Source organism: Cryptotermes secundus, unplaced genomic scaffold (genome assembly GCF_002891405.2).
Source record: "Cryptotermes secundus unplaced genomic scaffold, Csec_1.0 scaffold1105, whole genome shotgun sequence".
Classification (NCBI taxonomy): domain Eukaryota; kingdom Metazoa; phylum Arthropoda; class Insecta; order Blattodea; family Kalotermitidae; genus Cryptotermes; species Cryptotermes secundus.
Window position 1 is genome coordinate 1,458,505 of NW_019718631.1, and position 13,269 is coordinate 1,471,773.

The 13,269-nt window shown below is 39.5% G+C and overlaps 1 protein-coding gene across 1 annotated transcript in view; it reads left to right on the plus strand.

Moving 5' to 3' along the window:
- The window catches only part of LOC111862854 (RNA polymerase I-specific transcription initiation factor RRN3), a 16,218-nt gene extending 11,156 nt beyond the window's left edge, over window positions 1-5,062 (plus strand). The window contains exons 6-8 of the mRNA XM_033750862.1: window positions 1,364-1,840; window positions 3,098-3,276; window positions 4,604-5,062. Of these exons, the coding sequence (XP_033606753.1) occupies window positions 1,364-1,840; window positions 3,098-3,276; window positions 4,604-4,992 (1,045 nt within the window). The 3' untranslated portion in view covers window positions 4,993-5,062. The remainder of the gene's footprint in view (window positions 1-1,363; window positions 1,841-3,097; window positions 3,277-4,603) is intronic.
- The last annotated feature ends 8,207 nt before the right edge of the window (window positions 5,063-13,269 follow it).

Here is a 13,269-nt window from a genome sequence, read left to right on the forward strand (position 1 = left end):
CCCCAGCTCCCTTCCCCTACCCCTCCCACACCACTGCTTTCACTTGTATACTTGCCCTTCCCCCCTTCCCTCTCTGCTCACACACAGCTGTGGTTTTTTTTTCCAGTCTGCTTTTACCGTTCTCACGGTCTTGTCGCTTGCAGATTTCTTATACTTTTTCTTCTACCCTGAAGATGGAGGCGATACGTTCCTCCGAAACGTCGGTTAACACCACTTATACACGGTGCCAAATCCCAGAAGACTGCTTTCTTCATTGTACTAGTAGTTTGTTTTGCCATCAGCAGAAGGAAACCTTATACTCTTCTGTGGTCTCTGACCAAAGAATGTGTTTAATTTATTGATGTATGTCTAAGGTGGTATTAAAATATGAAAATACAGTAAAAGCAAGCCTTGAATCTTGTTCCTTTCATCACAATTTTAATTTTAGTGAATAGAAAAAAGTCAGCTGGTGCTAAATTAGGGGAGTAGGGTGGATGGGATAACACGGAGATCCCTCGTTTCATCAAAAGCTCAGAGACAAGTCTTACAGAAGATATAAGGACCCACTTTCCTGAAACTCAGGCCTAAGGTGCTGAACTCAAGTGACCAATCTCTTAATCACCTCTTTATGAAGTTTACAGCCTGTTTTTTCAGCGCAAATTTGTGATGAATAATACCTTTAGCATAAAAAAATGCAGCCAGCGTTGTTTTCAACTGCCAGTTTTGCATTCTCATTCTCTGAGCTTTTGTGTACCATATATTCCATTCAGACATGCTTATTCTTGATAAACATTCTTCACTGTATGCACTTTTCAACATTTCAAACGTTTCAGTAGCTGTTATCTTTAATTTTACATGAAACTTAATTGCTGCTCTTTGTTCCATTTTGAAATTTTCGACACGGTGAAAAAGCTAACTTCCCCAAAACAATTGTAATCTTCATGCATCAACCAAATAAGTTGAAACTTTACGTCATATAAACAGTCTTTCTCTCTAACTATTCCTGTTCATCACCGATAGATGGCGTTAGTAGTATTACTGTAATTGTGTCAGTTCGGGAACTTTATTGTTGCACTGTGTATACACATGGCTTCAGCATGAGGTGTGAACCTCAGAGTGAAACACACTGCAAGCACCAAATCATTGTCTGACTGCAGGGGTACTTTTGTTCTTGATCCTACCCAGGGAATATCTTTAGTTGAGATTTGAGGTTTTTGCGGTGAATATTAAGATTACAGTCTTGAGGGGTATGACAGGATTTAGTTTGTTCGATAGGTTCCAATGTCAGCAAGTCCATAACTGAAAAGTGTTTGTGTTCATTCATTATGACGTGCAGTCTCATGTGTTAAAGTCCTAAGATATGCCAGATGCATTTTTGCTACAGGTTGGTTTCACTGGATGTATATGCTCCAAAAGAGGAAGTTTTGGAACAAGAAGAGGTTGAAGAATGTTTTGAAATGGACGTTGAAGAAGCAGAGGTGAATGAAGAAGCTGCTCAGAGCCAGCGTGTAGGTATGAAACACCCTATAGCGAACAATCTGGATATTTCGATGGTGCAGGTGTTTATGTATCTGCGTTCAGAGTGCCATGATGGTGACGGACAGCTAGACTGGGAGAGGACAAAGCGGCTGTACCATGACCTAGTCACAGTGTTCGAGCAAGTTGTCTTGTCAACCCATGCTACACATCATGTGCAGTTCCTTCTGTTTTACATCTGTAGCTTCAAGGTGACTTTAGCAGAAACTTTTCTGAACTTTCTGTGGCATAAAGTGGTGTCTCCCAATGTGCCGTCCATTGTTCGGCAATCAGCAATCATGTACATGGGCAGCCTGCTGTGTAGGGCATCTTACATAAACATCAGGTGAGTCAGCTGCTGATCTCAAGTAAGGTGACGTTAGAAGATGATTATATTTTAAATAAATGTCATCCTATCGTGCAATTTTACACAGAATGCACCAGCATGTTATCACAACGTTCTTGACAAGCCAGAAAGGAGGCGATGCATGCCTTCAATTTATAGAAATGGGCTAACACTGTTCTGTTTGATTTGCTTGCCAATTTTTTATGCTTTATGTTCACAGAGTTTTTAACTCTTCAGATCAGTTAATACCGACATCAGTGAGAATGTTAAATTGTTACTCATTATTTTCATATCCCTGTGATAACCACAACCACCTCCGTGGTCTAGTGGTCACGAGTACCTGGCTACAGATCCAGAGGTCCGAGTTCGATTCCTGACGCTACCAGATTTTCCGAGAAGTAGTGATTCTGGAACGGGGTCCGCTCAGCGTCATGAGGATAATTAAGGAGCTATTTAAGGAGATAGCGACTCCAGCCTAGAAACCCAAAATTAACAGCCATAGGGATTCGTTGCACTGTATTCATTCTTCCTCTGTACCAGAGAACTCTCCTGTACATTATACTGAGCTGTATCATTTTTTGAAAAGTGATTTACATGAAGAACGTATATGAATTTGATTTGTTTTATTCTGGTCCATCACACTAACAATTACAGAGGCAAAAAACTCAGTCCAGTATGACTATTGAAGATTTTACTACTTGAAAACTTAACACCCTTACATGTTTTGGTCCCTATAGACCATCATCAGAGGGACATCGATACTTTTTGGAAACTACTATCACATTGTCCAGGCATTTACCATGTTTTCTTGAATATACTGCTCTCTTGAAGTAGACATTCACCCTGTTTTCTTTAATATATTACAATTTTATGTATAAATTTATTGAAGTAATAAAGTATATGTATTGAATAGAAGTGTTCATAATGATATTTTTAAATTTCAGGACTGTATTCTTTGCCTGTTCTGCTGTGACCTCTTACTTACAGGATCTGAGATCCTGCAGCATGAAAATGGCATCCATTAGTATCACGTGTATTACTATGTATAGTTTCAGTAGTGAACGTGGTGTTAAATAAGCTAACAATCAAGTGAAGCATTGCACTGTTGGAGTGAATGAGCATTTGAAGGCTTTTTTCTCTTTTTGAAATTTAATTTCTGATATGAACATTTCAGGTTAATTTTTCAAAATTGTAGTTCCAAGTTAACCTGTGCTTCCTACTTCAGTAACTTACAGTGATTTTAATATTTAATTTCAGCATGTTGAAGGCTTCAATATCTGAAATGTCTACTTGGATACACAAATACATATCCAGTCAGGATGGGCTGGAGTACATCAATTCAGATGTACGAGTCCACTGTGTGTTCTATACAGTGTGTCAGACATTGTTCTATGTCATAGCCTTCAGACACTGTGACCTCGTTCATACTAAGAAAAGTAAGTGCTGCTGCTATTCTTATGTACTGTTTCTTGATTAAGGGTTTTCCCTCATTTGTTCAATTTGAGTGGTAGTAAACTTGCTTAGTTTGAGACATTTCTCAGTTTCCTGTTTGCTTAGCACCTTCCCCCCCAAAAAACTTAAATGGGCAGTGTTTCACTCTGTATGCAGTACATTCTAGCGTACAAAATTATGGATTGTGTAAAATAATTTCAGACAAATAATATTTTGGTGTGTTAAGTTTGCAGTTTGATTGAACTTCTGACATATAAAAATTAAGTATTTGAACTTAAAGTCAGTTGTTTTCTGTTTCATCTTAAACTTTTGTTTTACAGCGTTCTTTTTATTAAGGTGCATTGTGGGTGCATTAATGTCCCTGTTTATCAGGAACACTTTTCTGCTTTCATGCTCCAGCTGTCTTATAATAATGCCAAAAGTTTAACTCAGGAAATTCAGTAGCCTCCCAGTGGATATGTTCCTAATACTAGGTGTAGTTCTGATACTCAGCACCTATTCCCCCAGAATCCATTTTAATATTATCTTCCAGTCCAAGTGTCTCCATTTGTTCCACATATCCATATCTCCATAACTTTGTGATTCAAATACCTCAATGAAGCTAAGTGACTATAAATCACAGAGTTCTTCATTATGCAGTTTCCAGCTGAAGAAGTTGGCTCAAACAATAATGCTTCTGGCTTGTATTTTGGAGGTGCTCAGTTTGAATCTCTGCTGGGTTTCTCAGTCCCTTCAGTCAGATGCAAGGATAATACCATGTGTTTGACCATGACCACTTTCTGCCATATCATTCATTCAGTAGTTGCTAATTATCAGCATCATTAAAATACTCGCAAATCTGTACTGGTGGAAATTACGCACAGAAATTTATTACAGTTTTATAATTAATATATAATGATTCCTGGTCTAGCTGTTGCTATTGCTATTTCTATTGCTATGAAGCATTTGAAGGAAGGTAGTCATGCAGATTTATTCCCAGGACTTCTTGTGGTTTGTTGTTCATGCAAGGTATTTAAGTTTATAATTAATTTTCAGTTTTTGGTAAGTTCTGTTAAAATGTGAATTGATATCAAGTTGTAATATAAAATGAGAAATGTTTGAACATTTCACACAAACCATTTTCCTATGATGATTAATTGAAGAAGAAGAGGATAAATAGAGCCTTGGGGAGGGGGGGACAGAATATTGTGCAGAGTGTTGGCTGAAAAAATCTAAAATGGGTTGAGACCAGGTGTAAAATATGTGCTTATATATGGGAATGGCATTAAAATGAAACATTGAGAAATGTGAGAGCATGTGTTTTCTCCCCAGATCTCACATTTCTGCAGAGCTTAAACCTGACGAAAATGGTGACCTGCAGGCTGAATCCGTTGAAAGTTTGTTTGCCGGTTGTGGCTCAAAATTTTGCTGCTGTGACTCGAACATATCAACTGGCATACTGTTACTCTGTCCTGCAACACAATGCTCGCTACAGCATGCCAGTGATACATCAAGACAAGGGATGTGCTGTCACCAGGGAATCAACCTTACTTGATACATTTTTTCCATTCGATCCTTTCATTTTATGCAGGTCAGTAAATTGTTCTCATAATATACTATTCACCACAAACTGGCATTTAAACCTGCCTTTATTTTTAAGTTACTGCTGTATCCTGTCAGCAGGGACCTTTATGCCCAGGTTAAGAAGCAAAGAGTGTTGAAAGTCAAATACTGTACATGATTATGTCACCTTGTAGCTTCTGCATCCAAAGCCAGCCATGAAATATCAGCCTCGCAGTTAATGTGGAAAATAGTGTCATCAGAAAAGAGGAATTGACCTTTCAAAACAAGTGTGACAGTCGATAGATATTAGCTTAATATGCATGCATACCTGATAGTACACCTTCGGTATGTATATGTATATATAGTAATACATCACCTTCAGACAGTTGATATTCTGTTGTCAAAACACAGAGTCCTAAAGAGAGTAGTAAAAATTTCTGTGTTGTCTGCATGACTTATACTTGCATCAGTAATTGCTACACAACAGGATACAACTGTATAGAACCAAATATGGGAAGCATTTGCGCTTTTTCACTTAGTGGGGGGTGGAGTCCAACTGGGTCAACTCGGCACGGTGGCCACTGATTGGCCTATTGTAGCCTGCCCCGGGTGATTATGAAAATTGGCAGGGGAAACTGAAGTACTCGGAGAAAACCCACCCCAGCACCACTTTGTCCACCAAAAATCGCACTTGACCAGACCCGGGATTGAACACGGGCCCCCATGGTGGGAAACCAGCTACTAACCACTTGAGCTACAGCGCGGCCCTGGGAAGCATTAGTACTCATTCATGTGCTGTGGATGCAGATTCTGAAGACAACTTTGCATATGAAGACCTTTGGAATTTGGTTCCCTCAAGCTTTCCGAGACAATGACAAAGAGGTTATTTTGTTTTCTATGTGGAATTCCTGAAAGTAAAGACAAACTGCCAAAATTGTTATGTCAGAGGTAGTGTTTGGTGTCTAAACAACTCTCATTGTGTCAGTGAGCACAATATTCACATTTGTTGTGCCTTGTAGAACATTTTGTCAGAGTGGAGCAAAGACTCCCTAAGGGGGCCCATATACGTATGAGTCTGGCTCATGAGTCCGACTCGGCTCGGGTTCCAATGAGCCGAACTCGTCCATGTGTGGGTTGCCACACTCACACATGTGTGGCGAAATTAATCCAAGCCCGACTCCTCACCAAGCCGGACTCGCAAGCCAGACTCGTACGTGTATAGGCAGCCTAAAGGTGTGTTCTGTATTGTGTTAGAGCAGGCCTGTTGTTCGTTCCTCCATGCCAGCAACACCGTTATCTGGATATGCTGAGTCTTGGCTGTGGCTGCAGCTGTAACAAAACGTTCTGTAGTAGTAATATGTGTATTCATCCAATTCAGAAATGTTTCATTGTTCTGCTGTTCATGTACTGCAGTTGTAAAATCTCTGTACTAGAATATCCTATATTTGGGCAGCAAACTGAATTACAGTTTTGTTCTGAAATCTGAGGCTGTCAGCTCTATCAGTGTTGAGTCTAGAACAAACGTTTTGGAGACTTACCATCTCCATTGTCAAAATTGGTGTGGGAAGCAACTGTAAGTTGCTCATATTGTGTGTGTTTGTGTGTGCGCATGTGTGCATACTTGCAAGAAAGAGAGATTTCAGTGCCTTTGTTTTATTGGTGTGCTGGGAAATGGAGAGTCTACATTTCAGCTTTAGAGCTGGTACCTCAGTGCCTAACCTGGAAAATTGTGGCCTCTCAGTAGGCCTGCCTGTCATCTTTGATGTGTTTATCCTGTCTGTAATGCACATCAGTGGAGACAGTCTTACTGAAGGGTTCTAATTTTCCCGATTAAGGGTCTATGATCTGAAATTGGAACAGTGACTGCTCAATTTGACTCTGGCAACTTTCATTCAGCACATCAGTAAGGAAGAGGCATTACATTAATGGCTGATATATCAGTGAATTGGAGTTGCTCCCCACAGGAGCCATGATGATGGAGACAGAGCCAGTCTCCAGAATGTTGTTTTTGACTATGACATGACTGATTTCCGGAGTATATTTTTGTGCATTATTTGCTGTGGAAATTTAAAATCTTATNCATCACCAGGTTTCAAATGGTTGTAATATGCGCAGACTTCAGTTGGAAGGGGATCACAGTCATTTTCCTTTCTAAGGAGAGAAAGCAAATCAATATTTATAAGTTATCAATGCATATTGTTTTCTGTTCTGTGGAATTTATTTGTTATACGTTGATCTTACCAGTATCCCTCAAAAAAATTACTCCTGTCTTCCTTCATTGCTGTGTCTGTCATTTTTTTAAAAATGAAAGAAAATACTCCCTGACAATGGCCACCCAGATCATAAAGGAGTCAGTATGACATTCTTATTTTTAAAATTAAGGCATTTCTTGGGAAAAGACCATATTTTAATTATTCACCAAGGTAGATGTTATTTAATTGGTTAAAAGACCAAAATAGTTAATATAGGATTCTGACAATGGTGTAGAACACAGAGATATTGGGTTTTCGGACTTTATCCATCGTCCTGGTTTTAAGATAACTAAGAAAAACACGACGTTTCGGAAACTGGATCTGTTTCCGTCCTCAGGTGAGGGAAAACACCTATTCTGTTGGATCCCTTAGAATGATTGAGGCTAGCTCTTTCTAAGGGACCCAACAGAAGAGGTGTTTTCCCTCACCTGAGGACGGAAACAGATCCAGTTTCCAAAACGTCGTGTTTTTCTTAGTTATTTTAAAACCAGGATGATGGATAAAGTCCGAAAACCCAATATCAAAAGACCAAAAGTTACAGCTTTTGCCTTTCGTTATTCTTCCTGCAGAGGACTTTTTTCCTGTATTTACAGTATATTGGCCAGGATACCCACTATCCTGAAAGAGGATTTTTGTGTTTTCCTCAGCTCCTCAAGGGGAATGACAGGATAAAATTTTGAGTAGGTTATTACTACCAGATGCTTTCCAGTTCAGTAACCGTGTAAAGACTGAATTCCTTCTAAATAAGATATAAGAAACCAGTTCATACTTCACAGGAAACACATTATATCTCTGGTAAAATGCCCAACCAGTTAATGTTGTGTAGGGAAACGGTTACTGTTTATTGTGAGAACTATATGGAACACTCAGATGCACTCTGTGGGCAGAATGCAAAGTTTTCATATGTTAAAGGATGTGGTATATATAGTGACTGCTGTGTTTTGAAGGGTTAGTCATCCTACCATCTGATAGTGTGTAGTCCTGATACTGGAAAGGTCATTGAATAACCCACACAAAAAGTGGGTTTCATATTTCAGTGTTCTGTTTGTGAACCAAAAGCTTTTGGTGAGTGTTGAGAGAATAATGTCAAAATTCGGCTGTTCTTACTGTGTTTGTACATAGTTTACAGAAATATATACTTAATGACCTGGAATTTGTGGTCACTTATGGAAATTAATTTATTTCTTCCTTGCTCCTTCCTTGCAGACCTAACAAATATATGCCATGTCAGGAAGTAATGTTTTCTGGGCTCATCCTCTTTGTGAACCAATATCTGTAAATGTACAAATATTGTTGTACCCAATGTTGTTTATTACAGTACTGTATAATCGTGTCTTGTTACTACATGATGACATGATTTATTTTTATGTATTTGTGTTGTGGAGCTATCATAATATCACAAGTCAGAGCTGCATTTGTTTATAGCCAGCACAAAGCAATAACAGTTAAACAAGACACCACTGTTTACTAATTAGAGTAAGTTGATGTGCATTTCATCTGCTGCTTTTTTATGAGGGATATGCTAGAGGTGCGTCAAGGGAGTACCCACATCAATTTTCAGACTGGCTACACCCCAACAGACCTGTTTGCGACAGTGCACAGCTGTCTGAAAGAAATGGGTATATTTATGCCACTTGCTATGCCAAATGCGGTATTCAGAATTAAGTGTTAAATCATGTACATGCTAATCCATAGACACATAGGATTGCATGTGAAACAGACCCCTCTCAAAATAGAGTTCAGTGCACACTGCATGAGGAGCAGTCCTGTCCTCACGTAAAACCTGTCCAAGGGCTTGGGGTCCGTGTTAGCATAGTTGGTTGAGGCACTATGCTACAAGCCAGAAGGTCGCTGATTCAAGTCCCAGTGAGGTATTATTATTATTATCCCCCCCCCAATTTACCTAATCCTTCCAGCCACACTATGGCCCTGGGTTTGACTCAGCCTCTAACAGAAATGAGTACCAGGAATATTCCTTGGGGATAAAAGGCGGGCGCATAAGGCTGACAGTCTTACCACCATCTATGAGCCGATTGTCTAGAAGATGTAGAAGTCTCAACCTCTCACAACCCTATGGGTCTTCACATGCTGTTACAGTGATAGCTTTGCCTTAGCTGCACATGGGCTAAAGGCATGGGACTGTCAGTAGCTTGTAGACCGTAGATGAACTGATTTTTGTGGGGTGCATTGTGGACTGATGAGGCGCCATTCGCAAGGAACTGAATAAACAGTCTTCACAACCTACATGAATGGTCACTGGAGATTCCTATGTTTCTCAGCATTCTTCATTTGGAAAAAGATTCACCATCAGTATTTGGGCTGGAATTGTAGACAGTTACTTAACTGGACCATAAATGATAGTGAATCATCATGGTGAAGCCCACTATGCTTTTATTCTTGAAAGAACACATTTTCCTTTAAAGGAGGATGTACCCTTAATGTTCAGCGTGAAAGTGCCCAACCCTTGGTTGAACAGACATGGTTCACACTGATATATTGGGTTTCTGGACTTTATCCATCGTCCTGGTTTTTAAGATAACTAATAAAAACACGACGTAGGCTGGGATGAAGCTGAGATTTTGGATATTGAAAGCCACATCAGGTATAGGAAATACAAGGAAGCGGCCCATATGGCATGTTCGGCCAACCCAATTAGCCAACCCAGTTTGGACTTTTCTCCCATTTGGATCCCATTATCAGCAATGAAGTCACCAATTCACATAGAAGATCTGTATGACATGATATATGCTTTTATTCATTTCTATTAAGTTCTAAATTAGATAGACGTGATTTACTCCATTGTTGACGCTAGTTAGACACTATTAGTTTTTTGTTACTAGTTCTTCTTTCTATTCCATGCCGTGGGGTCATGGACCTGGTTATGAGTTTGATTTCGTGGCATAAATTTCTACAGATCTATCTATCCTAGTTCCACGCTTGTATGTATTTGCAACAATTTGTTATGAATATTTTTCGTATTAGCTCTCATGGACTTAGCCTGGTCTCAGGTATTTATAATCTTCATGTTTTGTGAAATTGGTTTGTCCAGTGATTGAGGTTAGCGCTTTCTAATGGACCCAACAGCATAGGTGTTTTCCTTCATCTGAGGATGGAAACAGATCCAGTTTCAGAAACGTCCTGTTTTTATTAGTTATCTTAAAAACCAGGACGATGGATAAAGTACAAAAACCCAATATATCAGTGTGTTATACTCCATCCTCAGAATCCTACAGTAAATACTTAGATGTAGTTCAGATTGCCTGGCTTGCATATTCTCCTGATTTCAACTGATTTGAATTTTTCTTATTTGGAGGCGGGTGCAACAGAGTAAGCAGTTATGGTACAAAAGTGCAAGATCTTAATTGCCTCATCAATTGCATCCTGATAGTTTTGACAGACATTATGGGCTCCATTTGATGATGCTGTGAAAATGTATATGAGCTGGAGGAAGTAACCCTGAGCAATTCTTTATCCTCCCTATGTCATTTCCTGGTGAGTATGAACATTTTAGCTCCAAAAATAGGGGTCCTTCAAATATGCCATATAATGCAAAATTAGGATATTCTAAAAAACGACTGTAACAATTTTTATATATAAGTATATATATTTTATATAATATAATACAGATANCAGTCAGTCTTCGAATAGCTAGCTAAGAAGTCAGTCTAGGATTAGACAGCCAAGAAGCCAGACGTGATCAAGCCTCCGAAGGAGAGTCTCGGAACAAGCCTCGGATCGCCCGTCTAAGAAGTCAGTTTGGAATATCCGTCCGAGTCCAGTATCGCCGGAATATTGTAATCGGTTATTGTAAGCCTACAAGTGCAGATGATTGTGAAACGTGTGTAATGCGAGCGAACAGAATAAACTCGCTATACTGGGACGACGGCGTGTACTTATTTGTGGCGTGACACACAAACACGCTACAATATATATTGTCACATGTTTGGAATCCAGAAGAGTTACTTCCATGAAAACGCTAGAACAGGCCGTTGCCTAGGAAGTAACAATAGCGATACAGTAATTCTAACAGTGAGCGTTGCATAGAGATGAGTTTCCATAGCAGCTACCGAGGTTTTAAAAGGGGTTGATTACATTCGCCAAGATAGTCTCGCGATAGATGCCTAGAGGTACAGATGTACTGGCCGATATATTGTAAGTAGTCATTGTAATGCGGCAAGTGATAACGGTTGTATCAGTGAAGATCAAGTGTGCAAGTGAAGTGCAATAAAGATTCGCTATATCTAATACGGCATAAAGTTATTTGTAGCGTGACATACCCAGACACACTACAATATATACTATGTGTGATAACACAAGAATAACAGCACCAGTTTTCTTTTGCAGATGGGAATCCAAACGATAGCGCTGGTAGCGTGGATGGTATGGATGGTTATAGCAAGCGGTGTGGCGTCAGACATCGACGACTTAGGATATATTTTGGTAAAGTACAAGGAATCGCCAAGTATCTATTATGAAAACATAGGCCAGGCAAACTTCTACAACACGAACTGGAGAACCATAGTGTATGTGGACTTTAAACAAACCGTCAATCAGTCGGTAGGAATTGAAAAATATTGTCACATGTTCGGAATCCAGAAGACACTTCCATAGTAACGCTAAAACAGGCCGTTGCGTAGGAAGCGACAATAGCGATACTGTAATCCCAACAGTGAGTCGTTGTATCGAGAACATCGAATCTCCACGGTTACGACGAATACACGGAGCAACGCAATAACAATGGTCGTTGCGTAGGAATCGCGAATCAACAAAGCAGCGTTTCCCCGGTGATAGACAACAGAAGGTATTGTATAGCAACCGCCGATATATAAAGAGCCCAGCTTCACAAAAAGCAGTTAGTCTGTTACCAACCGTCGAAGGAGACAGATGTACTGGCCGAGATATTGTAAGCGGTTATTGTAATGCAGCAAGTGGTGATGATTGTAAGGTGTGCAAGTGTGTGTATCCAGTAAAGTTTCGCTGAATCCGAGACCCACGGGAAGTTATATGTTGCGTGACATACCCAAACACGCTACAATATATTAAGCACGAAAGCAGACTGTGCCACGAACTCGCGGTAAAGTACCGGTCGGAGTGTAATTATTTCCATCACATAGCAGAACGTAAAGTTCGACAGATCAAGGGGACTGAAAAATTATTGCTAGAGGTAATGGATCCCAAATACATTGGAAAACGCATTAGGAGGGGAGTATTTAATTTCGTTGGTGAAATTAGTAAGATTCTTTTCGGAACTATGGATAATGATGAGGCTAAATATTACAACGAGCAGATACGACGCTTTGAAGAGAATTCTGATAGTATGACGAACCTGTTGAAACAACAGTTGTCTGTAGTAAAATCCACTCTAGGGACCATAAACCAAACCCTCTCGGATATGGAGTACAATGAGGATGTCGTAAAGAGGGGACTATCCCAAATTAAGGCGTATGTAGAATCAGTGGTTTCAAATACCACCCGAGTTACTGATGCTTTGGCTGATAAGATTACGGTAGAAAGCCACATTGCACGCGTGAATGAGGCATTGAATACTCTACAAAGAAGCCTCGATGTAGTGATCGATAGCATTATCAACGCGAGGAAGGGAATTCAGCAACCGCAAGTGGTACCCCGAAGCCTCCTGATGGACGCTGATGGATGAAGGAAAATGGATCAGGGTGCTCAATATATGACAAACGTAGAATTTTGCATCCACTTTAATCAAATTCAGAAAACACATCGTATGCCAATTTTAAAGGAACAAGCAAAAAGTCCCCCAAAAATGAATCAACTCCAACACTGATTTAGAGGGGTGAATCCATTTATAAGCCAAAAAACTTTCCTCGATGAACTATAGAATGTAGTTAAAAATACCTGAAATATTACATGTTTTACAGAAATTTTCTTTCTGCCCTGAGCAAGCAGTAATTGTACCTTAATATGCAGATTAAAAATCTGTAGTACAGAATGAAGAGTATAATGAGCTTAAGGCAAAATAAACTATGAAGAAGGAAAATGGATCAAGGTGCTCAATATATGACAAACGTAGAATTTTGCATCCACTTTAATCAAATTCAGAAAACACATCGTATGCCAATTTTAAAGGAACAAGCAAAAAGTCCCCCAAAAATGAATCAACTCCAACACTGATTTAGAGGGGTGAATCCATTTATAAGCCAAAAAACTTTC